Source organism: Mesoplodon densirostris, chromosome 2, assembly GCF_025265405.1.
Source record: "Mesoplodon densirostris isolate mMesDen1 chromosome 2, mMesDen1 primary haplotype, whole genome shotgun sequence".
In the NCBI taxonomy this organism is placed as follows: Eukaryota; Metazoa; Chordata; class Mammalia; order Artiodactyla; family Ziphiidae; genus Mesoplodon; species Mesoplodon densirostris.
The window spans coordinates 179,294,961-179,321,759 of NC_082662.1; the positions used below are offsets into that span (position 1 = coordinate 179,294,961).

The 26,799-nt window shown below is 41.0% G+C and overlaps 1 protein-coding gene across 1 annotated transcript in view; it reads left to right on the forward strand.

Moving 5' to 3' along the window:
• Window positions 1–26,799, forward strand: part of USH2A (usherin) — a 790,488-nt gene that overhangs the window by 735,847 nt on the left and 27,842 nt on the right. The window contains exons 65-67 of the mRNA XM_060088664.1: window positions 20,451–20,660; window positions 22,536–22,774; window positions 23,651–23,859. Of these exons, the coding sequence (XP_059944647.1) occupies window positions 20,451–20,660; window positions 22,536–22,774; window positions 23,651–23,859 (658 nt within the window). The remainder of the gene's footprint in view (window positions 1–20,450; window positions 20,661–22,535; window positions 22,775–23,650; window positions 23,860–26,799) is intronic.

The following is a 26,799-nucleotide window of genomic DNA, read 5'->3' on the forward strand; positions in this document are numbered from 1 at the left end:
GCAAAACCCAATCTAAACAAACCAGACTATTTACAGCATTTACTTATCTCATTTAATATGAATAGTTATATATTTTGCTACAGAAGTATTCTATTAGAAGGGCATTCTGTGGATATTACAAAATATACAGTATATGCATTTTATTAACGTTCCCAAATCTGAAAAAATAAAAATTATTTAAAAGCACTTCAGGTCCCAAGGGTTTAGGGTAAGGATTGTGGCTTATGTCATGAAGGAACAAAATATCTATTGATGCCACAGTTGGAGAAAGAATACTGTTAGAAACAGCCAGAACCTATGTGGCCATCCTTTTGTTCTTTATCATTATCTTTACAGAAACGTATCAAGTTATCAAAGACCTTTCTATTCTCAATTATCTAGTCGTCTTTATGAATAAAAGTGCACCTTTGTAAGAGAGCTGAATGGAATCAGCATGAAATATTCGACCTCTAACTAGACAAAACTAAGTGACCTGTGGATACTGAAAACAAACCAGTGATTGTAGCTTCTTTGGCATCATACTGTGTCATTGGGTTAAACAATTGGCCATATCATCTGTAAAGTCTTACCTAAGTTTTCTAAAGAATGGTAAACTCCAAGCATGCATCTTAGCTCTGTCAGTTTTCTTACGGTTGGAGGATGGAGAGAATGAAAAGTGCCCACCAGACTGAGAAGGTATCTTGAGACCAAAAATTGAGGCAAGCAGCTCCATATAATCAATGGATCAGTTTATTATACTTACGCACAGGGTAGGATTGAGCGGACAATAATCCAGAAACACTGGCAGCTGCACTCTGCACCATCAAGGGACCAATGGGACAGTTTTATAGTTAACCTAGGAGAGGGGGTACGTGCTTGGAAATAGGACATGCATTCCTAAGTCAAGATTTATGAATCGGTAACTAGTTTTGTGGGCCCTGGGAACATGTCAGCGAAGGTCTTCATTGTTGTTTGGGGACTAACAGAGCATAGAGGCCACCTGGTCCTAATGATTATTAAAGAATATCTACTAACTACAAAGCCCTTGAGGCAGAGAACTGATTCACTGCACAGTTCAGTCCTGGGTAGGGTCAATGGAAGGCCAGGAGGAAACATACGAAGCCAATATGGCATCAGTGATGCTAACAGCCATACACTCACCAGAAGCTAAGGGCAACCAGTTACCAAGGGACCCATATTTCAGAGGGGAGACAAGTTAAGGACCTCAGGCTATGCTGTCTCTCTCTCTTTTTTTTTTTTTTTTTTTTTTTTTTGTGGTACGCGGGCCTCTCACTGCTGCGACCTCTCCCGTTGCGGAGCACAGGCTCCGGACACGCAGGCTCAGCGGCCATGGCTCACGGGCCCAGCCGCCCAGCGTCATGTGGGATCTTCCCCGACCGGGGCACGAACCCGTGTCCCCTGCATCGGCAGGTGGACTCTCAACCACTGCGCCACCAAGGAAGCCCCTATGCTGTCTCTTTTGTAACTGTTACTTTCAGCCCTGTGTCAGGCTCCTCCATACTCACATCACCCAAATGAAATTAATTTGGTTTTCACAACAGACTGATCTCAAATTTGCATTTACTAGCTAATCCCATGTTGTTACAACATAAGAAGGATAGAAAGCAGAAAAAAAAAAATCTAGCCTATCAGCCCCCAAACCAAGATCTTACAGGAAGTATTTTGAAAAATATAGATTAAATGCTGAAATAAATGAACTAAAATATTGGATTTATTTAGCCTGTGCAAATGCTAAGTCTTTATAGATCCTGAGTTATCTTCCAGAAGTCATTTAGGAAGTAATGTACTATAAGAATTGATTTCCCTTTAACAAAAGAACATTTTGTCTTTGAGATGAATTTGAATTGCTCTCAAACCTGTCTGAGGGTTACTTTATCTGCAGGCTGCTTTTCAGAAAACACCTTTATTGTCCTAGAGTCATTGGTTTGCCCACCATATTTGTGATTTGACCCTCCTACAGAGGATTGTGTTTTTGAGACAATCCATATATCCGTAGGGGATGAAAACAAAGAATTGAGAAACTGCCCAGAGATGGAAACCTATTCATCAGAAGGATGGTGAGGACCCATGGTCGGGTAGGTGGCCATCCACCTGGTGTGCCTGGAGGGTGGCCGATGTCCCTCCCCACACCCCACTACCTGGCCCAACGTCATTGTATTCGTTTCTGGTTTTGAGTTAAATCATTGAAGGTAGCTTCCAAACATTCCCTATGTTATCGAATGGGGGAGAGTGTCCTGCAGCTCGAGGCTAAAAAAATCAATTACATACAAATGTAAATGAAATGGAAAGGTGCCTTTAATCAGAATGCCGGCCATCTGGGGATGGTGGATTTAGTGTCCCAAAAAAACCACCTCCAAAGATTCTGCTCGGCCATGTAAGCTTTTAAAGGGAAACAGAGAAGTAATCTCAGTTAATCATTGACATAAGGGGTCAGTCTTCACCATCCCCCACTGCATGCAGGCTTGTGATCTTCCTCTAGATCTCATCTTGGTCACACAGTTTGTTTGGGAGATTACTGAAGGGGAAGGTAGGGAAGAGATCTGGTCATCTGTTAGTTACTTATTCTTCATTTCTACTTCTTTGATCTATGGAAGACAAGTTAGGCCAGGTGTTGTGTGATTAAAAGATTTGAAAGGTGTGCTTGGGCCGGAGATGAGTAGAGCATGAGGGCGCCTGGTTTAAAAGTTAGTTACAATATAGCTTTGCTAAAGTGACAAGAAAAGGGGCTTCTTGCTGCGGGCGGTTTCCTGCAAAGAGCTGCTTACAAATCCCCACCTGTTTCTGTGGGATTAGGGGCAGAGGTCTATCTTCTGTAACTTTTTCATGCTGACATAGGCACCATATTCTTTTTTTTTCTTAATTAATCTTTATTGGAGTATAGTTGCTTTACAATGTTGTGTTAGCTTCTGCTGTATAACAAAGTGAACCAGCTATATGTATACATATATCCCCTCTTTTTCGGATTTGCTTCCCATTTAGTTCACCACAGAGCATTGAGTAGAGTTCCCTGGGCTATACAGTAGGTTCTCATTAGTTATCTATTTTATACATAGTATCAATAGAGTATACATGTCAAGCCCAATCTCCCAAATCATCACCTCCCTTTCCCGCTTGGTGTCCGTACATTTAGGCACCGTATTCTCAGAGTGGAAGATGTCAACATGGGTCTGTAGCATCTCTTTGCTGACAATTTTAGTTGTCTGCTTACATATACGGGCAGAGCAAGCTACAATTATTTTGATGCCTGCAAACATATAGATTATTATGAGCAATAATGTTAATCCCATTGTCTTGAGGCCAGTTCTTGGAATTGTGCTAGCCATAGATTCAGTACTGCTCAGGATGGAGCAGTTATGTCATGGCTACAGTCTGGTCATCATGCAGTTAGCTTTTTTCCTCTGGTGGCAGTTACAGTATCTATAAAACAACTCAGGAATGTGCATCAGACACTGAGTCTATGACTCTCTTGTCCTCACCATTAACTGCTCGGTTTTGTAGTTGGAGGGGTGAGGACACCCTGCAGGATTCTGCTCGGTTCCACCTAGTCTAAATTAATTCATCAATCTGATGACCAATGATAGAGCTCTGGGGAAAAGAATACAGCGTGGATAAATTCTGATGAGCAGGAGGGTCAAGAAATACCTGGAGAAAGAGATTCTCACTGAGAGAGGGGAGAATCATTTGCTACAGAAGATCTTGGAGGCAAGGACCAGCAGATGTCACCTCACAGTGACTCACACATCAGTATGGGAGCCGGCATGTTTGGAGGTGGGCAGAAGCTGTGTGATTTTACAGGCACCTTCTAAGTGTTCAGTGATACGTCAGAATTGAACGCCCTAAGGGTAGTAGCTCTCCGTGTTTATAGTACAAAAGGATTGCCCAAAGAGCCATTCAAAATGCAGATGCAGAGGGGTGGGATGGCAATTCCCAGAAATCTGCATTTTTAACCAGCAGCTTAGGTGGTCCACAACCTACTTTTTTGAGAAATACTGTCCCAGAGGGTACAGCCATGATGTTATGCTACTTAAGCCTGATTTTCTGGCGCCGCTTTCCTAAATCAGTGTTCTCAGCCCTGACTGCACATTAGAATCACCTGGGGAACTTTAACAACATTCTGGATGCCAAGGCCCCATCCGCCTGTAGTTCTGCTTATGGGGTGGGTCCAGGCATCAGTGCATTTCAAAAGGTCCCTAGGTGATTCTAATATACAGCCAGGGCTGAGAATCACAGTCCTAAACCATCGTAAACTGATTGCCTAAGTAAGTGAAGCCAGCTCCCCTCAAGTGCCTAATTTACATGATGATAATTGATGACCGACCTATTTACCTTGGTTTGTCCATGGCTTTCCTGAATCAGAGTCGTATTTATTGCTTTGGCTGAAGCTGGAAAGGTAGACAGAATATATTACCTGCTAAGCTCATGTCTTTGATTAATCAAACAATTTCTTTTACTCTTCCTCCTGAATTTTATTTGGTTTTGGTTGTCATTGTTTCATTTTGTTTCTCACTTGGGAGGCCTGGATTTTGGTTGGAAGAGTATCGTTCACCATCATTTAAAACAGGAACTTTCTAGTTTTGATCCATTTCAGCACAGCTTCTACAATTCTGGGATTCTGAAGGATCAAACTCTGAAGGAGTTTCAAACTCTGAAGGATCAGCCTTCATAAAACGAGTAAAGATCTGAAATTGAAATCACAGAAATTTGGAATTTAAAAAAAATATATTTCACAAGGATGAATGGGCTGGCTTTGCAGAGTGATGCAGTGCAGGGTCTCATCAGAGAACAAACATTTGTGAATTTCAGGTATAATTTTATTGACCAAAATCCTATTTTCAAACAACTCTATAAATGTGTGATTCATACATAAATGAGGTGCATCTTTACTAAATGAAATTCTTCCCATGCACAGACCTTTTCATTAAATGAAGATTACTGGCTTGCTGTGCTACATCCAGCAGAGTTTTTTTCTCACAGACAGTACTCATTTCTATCATCAACCCTCTCAAAATTGGGATTTACTAATATATACGATATAAAGTTCCAAATTCTATGTGGGGAAGTTTCTAATTGTTCAGCAAGCAGATTAAGACAGTAGTCTCTGCAGGTTTCAGAGACAGACCTGGGTGTGAGTCTGCTTTTATAAGAAGCTTCAGTTTTGACCTGTGGGGAGAGAGCTGAGGCCGCTGAGCAGTTCTCAGTAATTGTGCATTCATATTCATACTCTCACTGAAGGCAATGACTCACCACGGATTTGCTCGGGCCGCCATGGCCCCCCTTTCATTGAATCCTGCTGTCAGTGACTTAATTCATTTTCCTGAAACTTCCCCACTTTGACAGATTGTTTTCGATAAGCACCCACGCACACCCAGAGTCTCCAAAGGCTTCTGGGGCCTTGGGACTGGACCACCGAGACCCGAAAGTCAGCCTTGGAGGAAACCCCATGTATGACTCACTCGAGTGTGTGTCTGATCTTGGGGCTGCTCCCCAGGACAGACCAACGCTGGCCCCGAACAATTCAGTCTGAAGGTTTATGCAGGAGAGGATGGAGGAATGGTTGGAGGGCAGACGGTCAAGTGGGTCCTCACTGTTCCTGCCAAAAGCAGCTGTGGCGACTCCAGGAGGGGACAGCGGAGATGTTCTCTGTGCCAGCCCCACGAAAGGCTGCAACAGTGTGGACGACAGGCTAGAAAGGAGAAGCAGAAAAGACAGCAGCTTTTAGTCCTTTCCCCCTATTTCTGGATCCTTGAGTAAATTAACCTCCTTCACCCTTTGCTCACCTGGAAATGGTTCACTCCGGGGCTAGATTCTTTTAAAAATTCTCATCAAACATTGACTTCTCTTCATTGGTCTTGGTCATCTAGGATTTGTAAAATCTCACAGAATATTTTCTGATCCTAAGCGATTTGATTTTCTAACAGTTTTTAGCTTTACGTTGGATCAAAGCAAGTGACTATATAAACAACAAAGTCCTACTGTAGAGCACAGGGAACTATGTTCAGTGTCATATGGTAAACCATGATGGAAAAGAATATGAAAAAGAACACATATATGTATAACTGAGTCACTTGGCAGTACAGCAGAAATGAACACAACATTGGAAATCAACTGTACTTCGATAAAAATTTTTTTTTTAAAAATCCAGTGAGGATATGAGGCCAGCTTCATACACTAATAGTCGTGTCATTATCCGCCACCAAAATGAATATATGGAAGGATCAATAGCGATGTTTCTGAAACCTAATTTATTTATGTACTAATAAATTTATTGAATGAATTAGAAGTATATTATAAAATATAAATGTAAATAAATAATAAACCTATTTTTTTTAGTTTACTAAATAAGAGTCCCACTTAGGCCTTCGAGAAAATCTACATCATCAGTAAGGTGTCAGGACTATTTCACTCCACGTGATAGAAAGCCAACTTTCCCTTAAACGGAAGAGAATTGTTTCTGCTCACCTGTCTGGGAAAGGGACTAAAGAAGTTCCTTGAAACCAAGGAAAAGGTGCAAACAATTTTTTCTCTCTCAAGAATCCCTCTGGGAGCCTGAGATGCAGGATTTGATACTGTTGGATTCATTCCTTCTCTCCTTCCTTCACCTCAGGTTGCCTTGATTTGGCGTCATTTTTTTAAAATTTTTACATCTTTATTGGAATATAATTGCTTTACAGTGTTGTGTTTGTTTCTGCTGTACAACAAAGTGAATCTGCTATATGTATACATATATCCCCTCCCTCTTGAGCCTCCCTCCCACCCTCCCTATCCCACCCCTCTAGGTGGTCACAAAGCACCGAGCTGATCTCCCTGTGCTATGCGGCTGCTTCCCCACTAGCTACCTATTCTACACATGTTAGTGTATATATGTCAGTGCTACTCTCTCAGTTTGTCCCATCATCCCCTTCCCCGCCTATGCCCACAAGTCCATTCACTTCGTCTGCGTCTCTATTCCTGCTCTGCCACTAGGTTCATCAGTACCATTTCTCTAGATTCCATATATATGCGTTAGTACACGGTATTTATTTTTCTCTTTCTGACTTACTTCACTCTGTATGACAGACTCTAGGTCCATCCACATCACTACAAATGACTCAATTTCGTTCCTTTCTATGGCTGAGTAATACTCCATTGTATATATGTACCACATCTTCTTTATCCATTCGTCTGTCAATAGACATTTTGGTTGCTTCCATGTCCTGGCTGTTGTAAATAGTGCTGCCACATTCTATACCAGACTCTCTCCAGGCGTCGGAGAAAATCACTACCCTAGCGCTGCGTGATTCCGCCCTTCTCTGTGCTTTGGTTTCCTTGTCTTTAAAGTGTCGATAGGAGCACCACTGTACTCTTGGGCTTGCTTTGGGATGAAATGTGTTGATCTGTGAATATGCTTAGGACAGTACCTCATACATAGTAGCTATTCAACTAGCATAATAATAACAGGTATTATTATTATTACTCTCCCACCTCAGAGTGGAAAGAGGACTTCTGACATCCAATATCCATAAACCAACCAAGGGCAGGACTCTTACTGACATCTTAGCACCATGTACGTTCCTGTGAGCAAGAGAATAAATGGCATGATTGAATAGGCCTGGGCATAGGGCCCCCTCCTTCGGTCAGGGTTTCATGGGTATGTGGGAAACACTTTCAGCCAGAAACCAAAGCTGCCCCCGCAACTGCACACAGCAGCCGTGCTACTGTGAAATGGTTAGAATCCTGATGTTCTTTCCCATTTGATGCTCACAACCATTCTGTTTTCCAGATGAAAGACTGAATGAAAATCATACAGTTTGGGCAAGATACTTAATTTCTTATAGCCTCACTTGCTCATTCAAAGATGGGTATATTGGGGACTTCGCTGGCTGTTCAGTGGTTAAGACTTTGCCTTCCAATTCAGGGAGTGCAGGTTCGATCCCTGGTCGGGGAGCTAAGATTCCATATGCCTCGTGGCCAAAAACCCAAAATATAAAACAGAAGCAATATTGTAACAAATTCAATAAAGGCTTTAAAAATGGTCCACATCCAAAAAAATCTTAAAAAAAAAAAAGGGTGTATTATGAGAACTAAGAAATTTTGTGTGTCCAGCAGGATGCCTGCTACACAGTAGGGCCACCTCCCCACTCTACCCTCAGCCTCCCACTAAATAAAAGAAGGAGGTGCTTTCTTCCAAGAGGGAAAAGAGCCAGGTTAACAAAATTCTTATGTCACTAACAGTCATTCATCGGGTGTTAGAATGTAAATATCTCTAACCAGGAGCACAATTGGCTCTGAAGGTGTGATGCCCCTTTGATGAGACAGTTCAATCTTTCTGGTCCTTGCTACTCGCTTCCCAGGAAAAGAATAACTTGCCCATGTTCCCATGGATAAGATTCTCTCTCGAACTCTGATAGTCTGATTCTACATTTCCGCAACTGGCAACTTGCTTCAGATTGCTTGTTTTCTCTTACCGTCACCCTTAACTCATTCCTTTCCTAAGAGTTTTTTGGTATCCTATTTAGAGAAAATCCATTGAGCATGTTTTCTGTTTGGCTTTCGGCTTGCATTTAATCAGGGATGAATCCCCCTAATGTATTTCTGACTGGCGTGGAGGCTGTTGTCTGGTTAGTTTCTCCTTCACGATCTAAGCTGCTCCCACCCACGACTCCCACAGTTCAAGGTTTTAAATGATTTATTGATATTGGCTGACTCAAGCCGTGCATGCGTTCTAACACCTTAGAGCCTGAGCACCACAGCTTAGACTGAAGGCCATCAGGACATTTCGTGAATGGAAATCTGAATTCTGGCACTCGGGCCAGGGACCATGTCCTTTTCGGCCATCATGTCTTTTGTTGCAACAGGAGGTCACCTCTACCTGTGAGGGCACACAGGAGCACGTCTGTTCTTTTTCTGTCCCTCATGGCACCCCCTAGGGCCCTACTCCTAAGCCCCTATCTCTCTGTTGCCTTTGAGACAAGTTACTCATCTGAAGATGGGTTGCTTCTCACCTTCCTGTTGACCCAACTCACTTAAGCCATGATTGATCCTCCTGTCTCTGTGTTGGAAGCTTGTTTGCTAGGCATAAAACGTTCAGTGCAACCAAATTTCCTCCGAGTGAATGTAGGTAATGTAGAATTCCAACCTGCCCTCATGGCTTTTCACAAACGGTTCCTGCTTAGCGAGGTAGCCATAAAAATGAAGGTTCTCCAAAGTCACCTGAAACTTAGGAAAGGGTGAGACATGTTTTCCTTCTTTCCCTTTATCCTCTAAGTTGAGGATTTAATAACTTGTAGTTATTAAGCAGCCACCAAGTTCAGAGTGTATGTCTAGTTGCTAGGATTGGTGCAAGAGGCTAAAAACCAGGGACTCTACCCCTCAGGGGCTTAAAGCTTAGTTGATAAGACAAAGAAACACACCCACGAACAATGTATTCGTAAAAACACACGGATAGTAGTGTAAGCTGTGAACGGAGAGATCTGAATGGTGGCACAACAGACCTAGGGAGAAACAGACAACTCCTCATCTTCAGGGACAGCCCAGTCCCCACACCAAACTCTCCCGGACACTCCCATTCCACTCTCTGGCCAGATGATCTTGAGGAGCACGGGTGGTTCCTTGATATTAAAGACGAGAAGCATTCCATAGAGATGTGAGGAAGGACTATTTCTCTATTTCTTCAGTCTCACAAATAATGCTCTTCCAAATCTCTCCATCCTTATGAGCAAATGCATCTCTCAGCCCACACACTGTTATTGGTACCTTGGAAGGGTTCAAAATGTTCTCCCCTCCAGCAGTCAGAATCTCAGCAGGAAGCAGTTAAATGTTAAAAGGACATTTAAAGAGCATTTAATGAAAAGACTTTATGGAGGTATGGCCAGGATTAAGAGAATCAATAAGGGATATTAACATATTCTGGGACTAGCCAGAGCCAGAAGCCATTACCTCTAGACCTAAAAGGACAAGAGGAAGAAGCTGTTTCCGGAACCCAGTCAATGCTATAGCCAGTGGGGTGGGGCTGCCATTTAGAAGCTGTGCCCATAGAGAAGGAACGCAGCCTGTTGCCAAACCAGGATGCCAAAGAGAGAGAGAAGGAGAAAACAAAACCTTTCTCCTTCTTCTGTAAAGCAGTTTGCAGAACCAGCTTCTCGGGCTACAGAGAAGAGCAGGGAAGGTCAGAGAATGGGTCTGGGGACAAACAGAGAATACCCAGCACATCCCCTGCACCCCAGATTGGCGCTGCTTCTCACCCATGTTGTGACAATACCTTCTCCAGTAGAATTCTTTCTGGGCTAGAGGATCACCTGGCAAGCTTTGGCTTGCCACTCTGTGATTATTGATAAAACACTAAGTAACTCTGAAGGCTTTAGGAGGATTGCACTTAAGTACTTGGGCTAATGGTGTATTTCCATTAAGTTCCAAATAAATGTCTTGGTCTCTATGAAGCAATCAAATCTACAGATGGTGACAAAAACGTTAACATATTGAAGTAAATCAGATGCTGTCGATGAAAATCTTTAAGAAGATGGTCGAGGCTTTCTCTTGTAAATTGATTTATCTATCTGTTGATGGATCTGATCATTACTAAGATGCCTGTAAGTGTCTAGGAAACTGTACAGTTCTCTCCCAAAGGCATATTTTCAATGGAACTTGGAAACAAAATTCTTCACTTCGAAGAATCCATTGAATTGCTCCACCATTTTCTTTTTACATACTTTGGGGTGCTTTTGAGAAATTTTAATTAATAATAATGTTAAATGGAGGATGCCACCCAATCAACAGATTTTGATGCAGCAGCAATATTTGTGAAAAGCCAGGCTTTTATTTATTCTAACCTCCAGAGTTCTAGAGTGGAGAAGTACCCAGAGACAGAGACACAGAGAGATGAGGGCTGACCTCAGAATGCAGTGAGGGTTTTCAAATCTATTGTTGATCCATAACAGCTAAATGGACCCAGAAGTGAGTTACAGAATTGCTATTTAGTCTCACTTTCTCTTCCAATGGGTCATATCCTGACTTTTCACACAAATAATATAATAATAACCATCATTATGTATTTAGTGCTTGCTATGTGCTAAAGACTATGTTAAAAGTTTTACATACATTAACTCATAATAATCATTTGAGACAAGGATTATTCTGAACAATTACCCTTAGAAATCTGAGGCACTGCGAGGTTAGTTAACATACCCAAGGATGCAGCTGGTAAGCAGGAGAACTCGAATTTGAACATAGAAATTCAAGTTCTAAAGACTGTGTTCTTAAATTCCCCCTCCGGTTACTCCACATTGTGTTTGTGTACAGCTCTGGGGCTTTCAAAATCTTAATAAAATATTTATAAATGAACTTATCCACCACCGCATTCCTCAAAATTTATAACAACTTCATTGCATGTAAATCTCAGAATAGTCCTGTGAGGTAGAGATTATTTTTTCCATATAATCAGGAAACTGAATGACCCAGTGAGGTGCCCAGTCAGAAAATGTGAGAGTCAGAACTTGGGTCCAGATGTTCTGATCCCAAATCCCATCATCATTCTGCTGAAGCACAGTGTCCTCAAGTCATCTAGGCTGCATGACTTATTGGTTCTGTGTCCTCAGCCAGTAATTTACTCTCTAAGCCTCAGTTTCCTTACCTGTAAAATTGGGAATGAAAAAGCCTACCTTAGTAGTTTTACTGACCAGGGTTCTTAGCCTCCTTAATCTATATAAATTGATCAGAGGCCAGACAAGAAATGCAGGCAAGGCTTTATCGGGGCCCCTGCTGCAGCAGGAGGGGAGCGAGAACAAGTAACAGGTTTCCTTGCTTGCTCGCCAAGGCAGCGGGGAGCTGGTTCCTTACATGGGGTGAGGGTAGGGATGTGTCCGTGGGTCGGGTCAGAGGGTGGCTTAGGTGATCTGTCCACCCCTTTGGTGATGTTGAGTGCAGGGGGCATGTGCACTCCCCCACTTTTGCTCCTGGCTCTTCAGAAGTGGCAGTTGGCTTTTTTTGGTCTTCTTGTATCTTCTTGTCCATAATTTTGCCCCAAACCTGTATGCACATAGTTATTTTTAGTCCCTTATAGTTTCTTTGTATTTTGTAGCTCGAGGAGACGTTTGTCCAGATGCAAGCACTGCAGCAAAGGGTCCCAGGTCCCAGCATGTTTCAGTAGGATTGCTGTGAGCTTTAAATAAGTTAATTTAAAGGCCAGGACAGTGTCACTCGCATATAAAAGTAAAATTTAAGATATAAATATATAGGAATTAGTCAATATCCAGTTACCCCTCTATAATGTAAATCAGATAGTCGCTCCTTTATGGGGAACCCTCCCTTGGCCTCCCATGAAATGCAAACTCCTCTCTGACTCAGTGAGGTCTTTCATGGTCTGACTTTTGTCCACATCTGTCATCATCCTGTCACTCTCTGGCCCTTACTCTCCAATTCCAGCTGCACCAAACTTTTTTGAGACTCCAGACTCATGGCCTTTTGCACTTGCCCTCCCTTTGCCTAGAATGTTCTTCCCCCACGTCTTCATGTGGTGGCCTCCTTCTTGTCCTTAGTATCCCAGCTTGATTATCACCTCCTGAGAGCACCTCCTGGACAACTCAACCATTCCCTGCTCCATTGTTATATGCTGTAAGTTGTTTCCTTTCTAGCATGTATCATCACCTTTTTGTTTTGTGTTTATTGGCTGCCTCTCCCTAACAGGGTGTTAACTCCAGCCTTGTTCACTGTTGTCTCCCCAACTCATAGAATAGTGCCTGGCACATAGAATGGCTCAGTGAGTATGGATGATAAATAACCTTACTTAGTTCACTATACTATCACTTCTTGAGATGTTAATCATGATTGGTGATTGTGAGCTTAGCTTACTCTAGCTACTAATTGTGGAGAAAGGATATGTTTCCAGTGTTACGTTAGTAGGGTATAGTTATGATCTCAGTTAACACAGTGGAACTTACGTGCATTTACACATGTTTGGAACAGTAGGGAAAGTATTTGAGTAGTATTTGCCTCTGTATAACATGCAATATTGTTTAAAGCATGACACGTGGCAGCAGGTATGGATGCTGGGATGTTTGCGGTCATTGTCACCACCTCACTTTGGGGCTGTTCTCTGCAGAAACAGCCAGTCTGTACAGGGGTCAATGACAGCTCTAGGGCAGGATCTCAAACACTTACAAGACGTGTCCAGACCCTCCTTCAATAGAAAAAAGTAGAGAGTTCAGGCTTTTACATCACATACCTGTATTAGAAGGCTGGCCCTACCACATACCAAGGTGCATAAACTTCTCTGTGCCTCTGTTTCCCTGTGTGTAAACTGGTGATGATGCTAATACCAGCCTCATAGGATTGCTGAGAGGATGAAATAAATTAGTACATGTAATACCCTTATAAAAGTATAAGTGCTCAATAAACCCATGACCTACTTTTACGTATCCTCCATGAGAGCTGGATGGGACTGGGTTCCTATTTTCTCTCAGGGAGAGAAAAGACAAGCAATAAAAAAGAGTATGATAAATTCCAAATTTTCATTATCATTACAAACATCACATGAAAGCTAGTTTCAGCATTCCCCATTACTACTGAAGCCAATTTTCCCCTCCTTATATTTTAGAAGAGAGCCATTAATATTTATTGAGCACCCACAAAGGGCAAGGCTGTGTGCTCAGCAGTAGTGACAGAAGACACCCATTTCTAGCAAGGAAAATATCTTGTAATCTCTTTACTAACTTCACATCTCTGAATTTCAAAAGCACCAGTAGAAAGCAACACAATGTTGTGCTGTACCCTTCGTCCCCTGGGTCCCAGAATTCAATTAAAATTGTGTTCCATCTTGCCTGATCCAAAGTGTTTTAGATTAAAGAATCCCGGAACGCAAGGACCATATCTGTAAAAGCATAACTATTAATGGACCCAGCAAAGCACCGTGCAAACAGAGATGCTGAAAAAAGTCCATTTGATGATGAAAGAAAATCAGATAGGTAGATGGTTAAACAGATAGCTACACAGAGCTTTTCAGCAAGTTATTCCTTTATGACCGCAGCCTACAGGACTGTTCATGAATTTTTTTTTAAATCTTGTTATCATTTCAGATTTATTGCCTTCTCTTTTTAGCCACGAGTCTCTCTTAACCACAGTCCTGGCAAAGCCCATTTTGGCACGTTGCTCTTCGAACATATTCAAAACCCACGGCAAGCTACCCTTTAAAAAGACATTAGCATGAGTGCCATGGGAAAATATACTCCAAGGTTGTAGATGAATTGATATGATTTCCTTGATTGTATCTTTTTATTTATGAGGCATAATTTATGAGTGCTGGAGGGCAAACTGCAGTGAGTGATGACTAACTACAGCCCAAGTCATAAATCAGGAGCAGTGAAAAAAGAGGTGATTTTGATCGAATCTATTGAATTCGCTGTTGGCCTCAGCCAATACAGGTATCGGAAAGACCTTTTTAATATCTATTTGTCTCTCTTCTGGGAGTGTGATAACAATCTCATTACACGCCCCTAAGAAACAAATAATTTAATTGTTTGCCTGGTAACATGCAACCTATTTACTCTTCTTATTAATTACTGGCATGGCTGTTCATGTTGGATTTTTGTTTACTTCTGATGTGAATCGTCACGAAAATATCTTCACATTCTCCAGTTTTTATAATGATGTTGCCTCCCTAATGCGGCTTGATATGAAACAACATTGTTGAAATGTCTCTGTTTCATCAAAAATTATCATTATTCCACAAGGAAGTGTGTTTTAGAATATCACAGAAGTTGCAGAGAACTGAAAAACCCCTCCATGGATTAATCCTCTGAGAGTAGCAGTTATACTACAACTCATAACAAACAGCCTGGAAAAAAGAGCAAAATCTCAAATCGCGTCAAGGACAAGGATAGCCACTGTCACTTACATTAGGAGTCAAGAGGTTAGAGGGTTTTTGTGAAAGATCATTAGCTGAATTTGGTTATTCCTGTGATCCATTTTTATATGGAATATGATAGCAAATACAAGACCAAGTAGACATCAACTGGATGCTAACAGTATAGAAAGCATCACTAGGTATGTTCTCTTGGTCTTATCAAGACTTGTAGCATTTCCTCAGCCAAAAGAATCATAAGGTATTTTTACCATTAAGGACTTTTTTATTCCATGATAAAGGAAAAACACATCAAGAAACCCTGGAAATGTACATTAAGAGTTTCTCTTTGCAGTGAGACTACACTTGGAAAATATCAGTCCTGGGGAACGTTATTTTAGAAAGCTATGAGCCATTGAGTGAGACAATGCATTGAAATGAAAACTACTTTACAGTTAAGTGTGGAAATTGTGCTAAAGCATAACTAGGTCAGTGACATAAGCACCCAATGGGCCACCACTCTAGGAGAATTTCTGAAGCATCTCCCCTTCTCCCATCCTCGGCAGAGTCGTGGGTCCTTCTCTTTCTCTTTCACAAAGTTTATTACAAATGCTTCCTTTCACAAATTCTTGCTTTCCTTCTGGAATAAAATTAGAAGGAGAAATGTTGGATGAGAGGAATTAGGAGCATTTTAGAATAGTTAATAATATTCATCTGGGCTGTAAGGAAAAAATAGACCCAACAAGTTCCAGAAAGTTCAGTGTTTCAAGAAATTTGCACCTGGAGGGAAAACTAGGCAGCAAATGGTTGTTCTCCTAGTGAGAGCTAGGAGAGCTAGTGAACTCTGATTCTGCTTGGAACTGTGGCCACTGTAATAAACTCAGTGGTGATCATTGCAATTGTAACATATGCAATCAGATACATGCTATGTGCTTATTTGAATGGCTGAAGGTAATGACAAAAGTAATGCAAAGTACAACTCTAAATAGACAACACATGGACAGAAATTGAAAAAATGTATGGTGCCTAGATTTGTGTACCTGGTTCTATAGAGAAGAGCTCTCTATGTTTCTTAAATAAGACTGAGCACAAGAATCACTTGGAAATCTGTTAAAAAGGCAGGTTCTGAGATCTTTTCACTATAAATTATCTTACAAGTATGCAAGATGATTTTGATGATTGTAGCCAAGGAGCACATTTTGACAAAGACTCCTCTGAAGGAAGATTTCTAAGAGGCAGTTTTCAACAGAGGACAAACATTGAGCCCATTGTTTCCACAGCAATGAGATCTGGGCAGCGTGGTGACAGATGTTGACATTTCATGTAATTAAAACTTTATAAAGCAAAATACAGTGATTAGACCTGGGGGATGGGGAGGGGAGCAGAGTAAATAAAAGAACAATTTTATTTTTTAATGGAAAACAGCATAAAGGTGGTAATAGTCACTAGTTAGATATCAAAAATTAGATTGAAAACAAATAGATCTATTCTTTCACTAGTCAGTTATAGACTTTATGGTTAGATCATTTTAGTTATTTTTAATTTATTCAAATAGTTAACCTGTGTTTTCTATGACATCTTCTTACATTGTAACTCCTTTCGCTGTTTCATCCAAAACGTTAGAGAGGAAAACACCCCAACTTGGCCAGTCCTAACTTGTTCTCATTTTTAACAGCTCTGCATTGGGAAGTTCCTAACTCTTATAATGTGTGTGTGTGTGTGTGTGTGTGTGTGTGTGTGTGTACACACACATGTGCGAGTGTTCATTAAACCCAAATAATAAGTTACTTCAGTGGAAATTTTAATCATCTAATTTTTTTATTATAAAAAATATGTTCAATTCCACTAATGCTGTGGGTTTAAGGATATTCTGAACAAACAAAAGATAAAAGTATCCTTACTTTTTTTTCTCTTGGCCATGGAATTCATAAGCTGTACTTCTGTTTCCAGCTCTTAAAATGTCCCTTCTTTTTTGTGAGTAGCTCACACACTGTTTATATACTCAATGATCATGTGAGGGAATCTTGGGATACAAACCAGATGGATTGGCTTATCAGTTAGGTAACAAGTAGATAGATAGGCGATAGATGATTGATTGATAGATAGATAGATAGGATAGATTGAGATAGACAAAGTAGACAACTCTACGTCTGTTCTCAAGATATTTAATTTCTTGATTTGTTAAAAATAAAAGATCAGGGCATATTACTCAAATTTTCCCACTCAAGATCTCTGCTTTTTCTTTCTCTACCATATAAAGATGGACCCAAATCTTGGGGCCATTATTTCTCAGTAGAAATAAATCATAAGCATAATCTGTTAGTATTTTTATTCTGAACCTTGAACTATACTTTAGTTCCTTTATCTTTTTAAAATAAATTTATTTATTTTATTTTATTGTTTTACTCTATTTATTCTTTTTGGCTGCGTTGGGTCTTCGTTGCTGCGCACGGTTTGCTCTAGTTGCGGCAAGCAGGGGCTGCTCTTCGTTGTGGCGCGCAGGCTTCTCATTGCTATGGCTTCTGTTGTTGCGGAGCACAGGCTCTCGGTGTGCGGGCTTCAGAAGTTGTGGCTCGTGGGCTCTAGAGCGTAGTCGCAGTAGTTGTGGCGCACGGGCTTAGTTGCTCCGCGGCATGTGGGATCTTCCCGGACCAGGGCTTGAACCCGTGTCCCCGGAATTGGCAGGCGGATTCTTAACCACTGAGCCACCAGGAAAGCCCTAGTTCCTTTATCTCTTGTTTAGCTGGGCATAGACAAAAATCTACAGCGATTTTTGGATAAAGGACTTTTTACCTCGAGAGAGAGAGACAGAGAGAGAAAGAAAGAATAACACTGACAGTTTCTTTTTGACTTTCCTTCTGGTGGTTTGGTATAAGAGACAATGCCTTGTTGGTGCAAGATTTGTGAAATCCATAATACTTCATTAGCACAGCTTTCTCTTCATTGCTTTCATTTTCAGAGGAGCTCATGTAAATAGGCTGCTCCTGCTTTGCATAAGCATGTTGATTTATATGAATGCTATTTTGATCTCAAATTGATTGAATACTAAAAAGAAAGACTAGGAACAAAGCACTGTATTATGAAGGTCTCCTGTCAAAGACAAAAGACACTAGATCCTACATACATTTCCACTTACTGATGGGGAATTCTGTATTGCCTGGGTTTTAGAAGAGAATATTTCTAAAGATCCATAGCAGAATACCACACTATTAAGATGCAAGTATTGTAAAATACCATGGATTAAATTACATTTTGGAACTAGGACTCCTCCACCCCCGTTTGCCCATGTAATGCAGAAAGGCATGAGGTCTAGTCCTATCTTCCAACAACAGCATTAAAAAGCCTTAATAGATTGGATGCTCAGTAATTAATTGGCAACTTGCTGAATTTTTATTTTGTCAAGCCCAGTTGCTCTTTCCTCCTTGTGTTCTTCTCTATCCTTTGTGGCCCCCACTAAAACTCTGTATACCCTTAAATCACCAACCAAAGCCCTTCTCTTGGCAAAGAATTTGATATCAATATGTGCACCTTATTTTGCATCCCTTTCTCAAGAATATTCTCCTTTCAATCTTTGTTACTTGTCGTGTAATCAAAAATACTCCCCTTACCCCACCGCAAGACATTTGCAGTAACAGAGGTTAGTCTGGAGCAGACTGGGGAGTCCACGACTCGTTCTCATCAGCCCTAAAATCTGACCTCCTCATCAGTTACCTCCTATAGCTGCCCTCCCTGTTGTAAGACTGACCATGGCCATTCCAGAGCGGATGCTAAGAGCAGCTACAGTTGTGTTCTGCCCTGTACTCTGGTTTCCGTGGAGCCTAGCTTTCCCATAGCTAAGACAGTTTCCTGGGCCTATCAAAACAAACCTCTATCATTTGAGACAACCTGGGCATGTCTATTTACCCTTGCAAGCTAAGAGACTTTACCTAATCCAGAATTGCAGGTAGGTAATTGTCTATAGAAAAGCCATTTAATATTCATCATCCTGAGCATCTTATTTATGTGTATGGATGACATACAGAATCAGAAGCACAGTTTACTGGGAGGAGCAATAAAATTTATTGGCGAGTAGAATTCTAGTTTCAGCTCTAGTGACTTCTGTCACCTTGAACAGGAGAGTCACATTTCAGAGCCTTGATTTCCTCATCTGTAAAAGGGGCTGCTAATACATTCTCCAGCCACCTTACAAGGTTGTGTTGTGAGGACCAAGTCAGCGAACGTTTGTTAAAGTGCTTTGTAAAGTATAGAATTTATACAAATGTTAGTGGTTATTATGCAGACTATGAGAGAAATGGATCAGAGCTCTGAAAAGAACAGGTTCTGCTTTGTAAGTAGGTTAGTTACCTCTTTTTAAAATGTGGCATGTATGTCAACTATTTCTCAATGAAACCGGGGAAAAAAACGGGGTTTCTGTCAATCCTATCAGCAAGAGGCTGAAGATTTGCATTTGACAGCAATCCAAGAGCAATACAACATCAGAAATTTTACTTTTACAAAGAAATCTGCAAAAAAAAAAAGTACAGAAACACTGATAGAAGTTAGCCTAAGTACTGAAAATCTCTCCAATATTTATGTATTCTCTTAAAATTATTATTGATGTGAAAGCAAAATAAAAATGAAACTAAACTCTCAGTGCAAAGTATTCTGCTACAGTGTTTTCTAAATATCTCGTATTTTGAACATTGCGCATGTTCTTTTAACACCGCACGCCTAGAACGTGTGTACTATAGAATCAAACAAGTTTTCCAGACTTGTCTTTAAAAGCTCAGAACAAATTTTTATATATATATATATATACCTATATAATTATATAAAACATGTATATATCATATAATGGTATATATTGTAATTATTATATATAACGTATATATTGTATATATTGTAATATTTGTGTGTGTGTGTTTACATATATAAATACACAAAGACACCAAATGAGGGAAAAATTTCCTGAGGTCAGACTTGCACAACATGAAAGCTTACTAAGGAAGACTCCAAAACATGCAGACAGTCTGCTTGTATTGCCGTTTAGATCTATCATCCTGATTGATCACTGTGTAGTTGGCTCTTATTGGGCCTAATTTAACCCTATCCACTCACACATCCATCTACTCTGTCTATATTGTACCTGACATTCTACAAATCACTTACTCATGCAAATGATGACCTAAGGCAACCTTTTAGGATATTCGTGTTTAATTACACAAATGGTGCTTGATAAATAAGATTACACCTCCTTCCATATGTTTATTCCCTCCTTGATGAAAGGAAAATTCAATTTTCATGCAGATTGGGTGGGGACGGGGTTTAAGAATTGCTGAGTTTTATGGAGTCTGCAGATCCATCCACTTTGCAGAAGCTGACAAAATCACTCCACACTCCACACAGAGATGAGCAGTTTTTCATTAGGCTTAAATCAGCCATCAGCCAGCTTGCGTTCAGAAATCGGGACTCTAATAGGACCCCCTCTGTGTTCACAGGGTCAAAGGCTAAAAACAGGAAGGACCTGCCCTCCTTTGCAATTACAAAGTTGCAAGATCCAAGTTTATCTCATTCTGTTGTTTTCAGTTGCTCTGAGTTGCCAACTTCTCTGCAGCCTGAGGTTATTTGGCTTTTGACTGGTCTTATTGATTTCTTTTTGGAGGTCTGGGCCGTGAATTCAGCAGGAAAAGCCTCCAGTAGCTGGACGCGGTGTAGAACTGGGCCCGCCCCCCCCGAAGGTCTCAGGGCCCCCGAGTTCCATGCGGTCTCTGCCACCCAAGCAGTGGTCAACATCAGCGCCCCCCGGAAGCCCAACGGGATTGTCAGTCTCTACAGATTGTTCTCCAACGATACCAGCGGGGCCCAGATGGTGGTGAGCAGCAGCATTCTGATTGGTTTATTTAAAACAAATCATAAACCATGGTGTCCTTGCTTTTTCTTCCCCTTGATACTTCTTTCTTATCCATCTGTTCTCAATTGCCCTGTGGTGACCTTAGTGGCACAAAGATCCCTCTGCAAAGAAATAGTGTAAGGAAACGTACAGAATATATGTAAATGCTCTGGGAGAGGATGGCTAAGTGTGGTATTAAAGACTCCACAGATCTTTTAAAGAACCTAAGACTTTAGAGATAACCAAATGAGTTGAATTAATTTAATTAGAAAACACATGTCAAGCACTCAACGTAGTAGTGGCTTATAGTAAGGGGCCAACAAAGGGTCTCTGTTGGTGGTGTAAATCTTAATATGAAAAAGGAAAAAGTAGAGCAAAGGATATCCTCGGAATCCCCATTTTGGCACAAGCAAATCTCTAATAGCACACTGAAATCTCAGACTTTGTTTTGGTGACTTCTAGAAAGTTCTAGGTCTTTGGCAGAAACAAGAGAACAGCTCAGCTCAGCCCTACTCCACTGTTTGTGTATTAACACATTTGGGGCACATCAAGGAGACAAGATGGTCTGTGGAGGGAAATCATCGTTCACACTGTGTTTTAGCCAAGCCGTTCACTGAAAGGGACACTAAATAATCAACTAGACCAGTTCCTGCATTATTTAAATGAAGAGACTACCTGCCAGGGGATGAATTCTCTTTTCTCTGCAGGACAGCTGGTGTCACTCTCACATTTCTCATAAGTAAGTATAGATTAGAATACTTTGTTCACACAAACCTCATAGAGAAATTGCACAGATTCTGGTATGACATGATAAATTATTTAGACCAATTGAGGGAACAATTTTGGCAAGTGTGGAGAAATCCTCTGAGGCCAGCGTAGCAGGTAGTGAAACACAATTTCAAAAGATAACTCACATGCAAGGAAGTCTTGTGTGGAATGTTAAAGAAATATTAGCATATTTTCTACAAGGCTTCCGATTCAATAAATATAGATGATGTAAATACAATCAACCCTTGATTATCCATGCTTATAAAGTGATAATATTAATAAACTAAAATAATTTCTATTTGGAGTGCCTTGTATGCATTTTTTTAAACAACAGGTAGCTCTTCTTAATTAAATGTTGCTTATGTCAATGTGAAAATGAGTTTCTAGTTTCTGAACTCTTCTATTCCAAAGAGCACTTAATAAAAGCACAATAAGGTAAAAATATTTGCTCCAGATAAACCAAAAAGTTTATAATGCAACAAAGATAATTGAGGAAAAAACTATATTTCATACAGATCAATACCCTTAGAGGAAGACATGGACTTTCAAACTCTTAAATATATGTAAATATACAAATATATAATATATATTTCAAGCTCTTAAATACTCAACTCTAAGATTTGAGGGGATTTGAGGGGAGTTTTGACCCCAAAATTACATGAAGTAACAATGGCAGAATATGGACCTTAGTGAATGTTGACTTAGAAATATAATTCAAATATAGGTTTTGTTTTTCGAAAAGGCATCATTCTGAGGGTCACAGAACTCGGTCAGTATTTTGTGATTTTTGAGCCATTTTCTAATATCTCTTTATGGTAATAGACAACATTGTTCCCTGTGATTTTTATCCTGTTGCCTCAAACTTCTATCAAACTGTTATCTCATTGCATGTTTTTGCATGTTTAAGCCATGCCTCTCCAGCTGGATTGGTCATTTCTAAGGGTAAATATTGTGATAGATGCCAGGGTGCATCTCCCAGAGTAACTAGCACGGCACTCTGTTCATAGAATGCATGGTACACGATAAAAGTGAACCAACTGTCTGTGACTTGCCACTGGACCTCATCTAGTCTTCTCTCTCCTCCTACAGCTGGCTGAAGGCCTGGCCACCCAGCAGACGCTTCATGGCCTGAAGCCCTTCACGACCTACTCCATTGGGGTGGAGGCCTGCACTTGCTTCAATTGTTGCAGCCAAGGGCCAACAGCAGAGCTGAGAACTCCTTCTGCTCCGCCATCAGGACTGTCCTCTCCCCAGATCCAGACACTGGCCTCGAGGACAGCTTCCTTCCAGTGGAGTCCCCCGCTGTTCCCCAACGGCATCATTCAAAGGTAGCATGGGAGAGCCAAAAGGACAAAGAAACCGAAATAAGACATGAACACAGACATGCAGCTACTCAGCCCTCCCCAAGGAAGACTTGCTGATTGAACAGACACCTGTAGCAAAATAGACAAATCAATTGATTTGAGTGGTCACATTCCCCACCAAGTGTTTCAGTCATAAATCAGCTAAGGATAGAAAGGTGAACAACAAAATTTTCTTTAAATAAGAAAGACGAGGCAAGGACTTCCCTGGCAGTCCAGTGGCTAAGACTCAGCACTTCCACTGCAGGGGGCACGGGATCGATCCCTGGTCCCTCATGCCGCACAGTGCATCCAAAAAAAAAAAAAAAAAAGGACAAGGCAATGTGTTCCCATTCATTGAAAGGATGTGCTGTTCCTCATGGTTCCCTGGAATTTTTCATTCTACAGGGCTCAACTAGAACATAGCGAACTTCTGTGACTAAATCAGAATTTCCTTGATCTAATTTAAAATGTCATAATGAACCACTGTTTGAAAGACCACAGAAGTTATTTCACTCAAGATAATCTGGAGGAAAAAAAGATATTCTTTATTTTCAACAGAGAAGAACAGTTTTATCACTCTCTTCTAAAAAGAGAGAAATATCTTATCTCTACCAACAAGGATTCCTGGCTGCTGGGTGGACAGCAGCATGTGTATACATGTGACTTCTCTTATCATTTCTCTGGTTCCATCTGCTGCCCATTTCCAACAGCATTAAATAAAGTGTTTCTGAGAGCAGTCTCCCACAAATGGGAATTTGAAAGAGCTGGCAGTTCAGTGAAAACAAAATATCAACAGGTTTAAAAGAGAGTTAGACTAATTCCTTTGCCTGTTTTCTCTTTATGTGTCCATTCTCATTCCAGGTATGAGCTCCAACTCTACATGGCTTGCCCTCCGGATTCAGCCACCCCATGTACTCCCAGCCAAACCGAGACAAAGTACACTGGGCCAGGACCGAGAGCCAGCCTCGAGGGTCTACAGCCCTACACCACCTACAAGCTGAGGGTGGTAGCCCACAATGATTTGGGCAGCACGGCCTCTGAATGGATCAGCTTCATCACCCAAAAAGAATGTGAGTAGAAGTGGCTGCCATCATAAGCCAAAAAGGTAGGAGGGCAGCAGGAGGGGAAGCTTGTCCTGAAAGGTAAGGGGAAAACAGTTTGCTAAAAGGACTGAGTGTTCAGTTCCTTTGAATGCTGCTGAGACATCAGTGAACATGACTACCGGGGGAAAATGCCCATTGGATTAAATAATATGGAGATCAAGAGTGAATTTAGGAAGATTTTTCATGTAGCAATGGGATGAAAACCAATTAAGAGAAAGCTAATACATGGGTAAGATGAAAACAAACACTTAAGATGACTTTTTTTCTTTCTTTATTTTGAGATAACTTTTTAGAGAAGTTTGCCATTCCTTTTCTTTTCAAATGACATGGCGTCATCGCTCGCATTTCTGGAAAGCTTTGATATACAGCACTGCCAGGAAAAGCAAAAGGGCTACTGAGTGCAGAAAAGGGCAATTAGCTAATCAGTTGGGGCCTCCTTACATTTCTATAAAATAAGTCCTTTTCAGATTTTATAAGGTTTATATGTCTACTGTTTAAAAATGGCAAATACATAAGGTATTAAGAATAAAATAAGTACTTATAATTAGAGCCAACTACGTAATTTGTAGGTTCCACTGGAAAATGAAAATATGGGGCCCCTTGTTCAAAAATCATTAACAATTTCAAGATAATGACAGCAGAGCATCAAAACTAAGTCCATAATTCTTCTACATGAGGGATCCTGGGCAGCTGCACAGGTCACACAACCATGAAGCCAGTCCTGCTTATAATCCCCCACACCCAGAGGCAACCACCATTAATATTTTGGCATAATTCATTCCTTTAATCCCTTTTTTATGCAGAGTTTTTATTACATGGCTGAGATCATACTCTAATGAAAATTTCATAGTCTGCTTTTTATACTTGACATTATTTTATTTGCATTTCCCATGGCATTAAAAACTCTTTAGCCACCAAGGTTAATGGCTATATAACATTCCATCCTACGAATAAATTGGGCATTTCAGTTGTTTCTAATATTTTCCTTTTATAAATGTGGTGAGAAAGTTTGTGAACAAATCTTTGAATGTCTGGTTATCTTCTTAAATGGCAACAAATGGAATTTACTACATCAGGAATTTTAAGTATTTTAAGGCTTTGCACACTTATTGCAAATTTGCTTTCCAGAAACATGATATCAGATTAGAACCGCATCTTTGGTATTTGGCACTGACATTTTTAAAAGTAAGAGTTATGCATTCGTGAAAGTTCACTGCCTCATACGAAGACTTTAATGTACCTGAGCCATAACATGGCAGGAGGTTAGCAAGAGGTCATTTTTAGCGAGCACTTGCTCATTCCTGGCACTGTTCAGGCATTTTACAAATAATCCTTACCACAAACCTATGAAGTTAAGTACTATTATTAACCAAATTTATAGATGAGAAAACTGATGCAGGGCTGTGGACTGTGCACTACAATTCCAGGATGCCATTCACATCAATTAGAATCTGAAGTGAGGCTCCTGGAGCTATATGATGAGCTAAAGCCAGAGCTTAAGTCCCTCCAGTTTCCACACCTAGAAGGTAGAAGTGTTACTCTAAGTTCAGGATCACCCAGCTCAGCAGCACCCTCGGTACTGCTGTGCTAACCTGGTCAACTCACTACCTACTTTCTGTAATAGAGATTTGAGACCTTCTCCACCCTCCTCAGACCTTCCACTTCTTCTCATCCTTTTCCCACAAGCCTATACAACCCTCACCCACCTCTCCCTAGAGTCTTGGCAGAACTCCTTGCCTCGTCATTCACCAGGAAAGGAAATGTCATCAGTCAGTAATTTGCTCGCTTCCCACCCCAGACAGCCACGTGTCCTGCATCTGCATCATTCCCACCAGGGACACGGCAGGAAGGGGTGGTCCTTCCATCTGAAATAAACCTGCCTCTTGTGCTTTGATACCACTTCCTTCAGTACTATTCATCATTTTTCTATCCTTAATCTTCAGTGTATCACTGTTGCCTCTATCTTTCTAATGTTAAAGCAAACAGACTCCATTTCCCCTCTGGTTCCTGCCCCGGCTCCTCCCGACAGGGCACAACTCTTCTAAAGAATGGTCTTCAAGTGCTTTCCCATTTTCTTTCTTCCCACGTGTTCTTTAACTTCCTCCACACTGATTTCCACCTCATCCCTGCACGAAAATCTCTTCTTAAATTTGCCCTTGACCTCCACACTGATGATCCAGTGGGCTTTTTACACCAGTAATCACGTTGACTTCTTGGGAACATTCAACGTGATTGAAGCCTCAATCCTTGGTAGAAAGTGGCTCCCCTTAGTTTTCATGACAAGTCTCTCCTGGGAAACCTGTGTCTTTGGATGTTCAGTGTTAGTCAGCTTAGTTGCTTGATCTTCCACCAACCAAGGTTTTTAAGCCTCAACCCTAAACTTTCTCTGCTCACACTTTCCCTTTTATCCCCTTCCCTCTTTTTTCCTGTCCTTCCTGCCTCACCTCTTCCCTCTTCAGGTGAGTTCATCTCCTCCAAGGCTTCAGTTCTGAAGGCTGACTCCCAAATGGTCACCTCCTCCCCGAGCTCCCTGCTTGAAATCCAGACCCTCACACCCAGCTTCCTTGTCTCCCTTGGAACTTCTCATAACCAGCTTGAGTTGGGCAGACCCCCAACAGAAGGCGAATCTTTCCCCTTAAATGTGCCCTTCCTTGGGCTCTCATTCTCTCCATTTTATCTCCAGCACTAAGCAGAGTGTCTTAGATACCCAAAATGTGTTGTTTAGTGAGTGAGTGAATGCATCCAGAATGTCTCACGTTTACTGTTGGCACCACACAATCAGTGTCCTTTGTCACCCAAGCTATAATCAAAGCAAAGTGTAATCGTTCTTCGTAATATCTACTGTCTAATTGTGTAACCTCCTTTACCTTTTTGCGTATTCCTCTCGCTATCCTCCCTTCACAAACC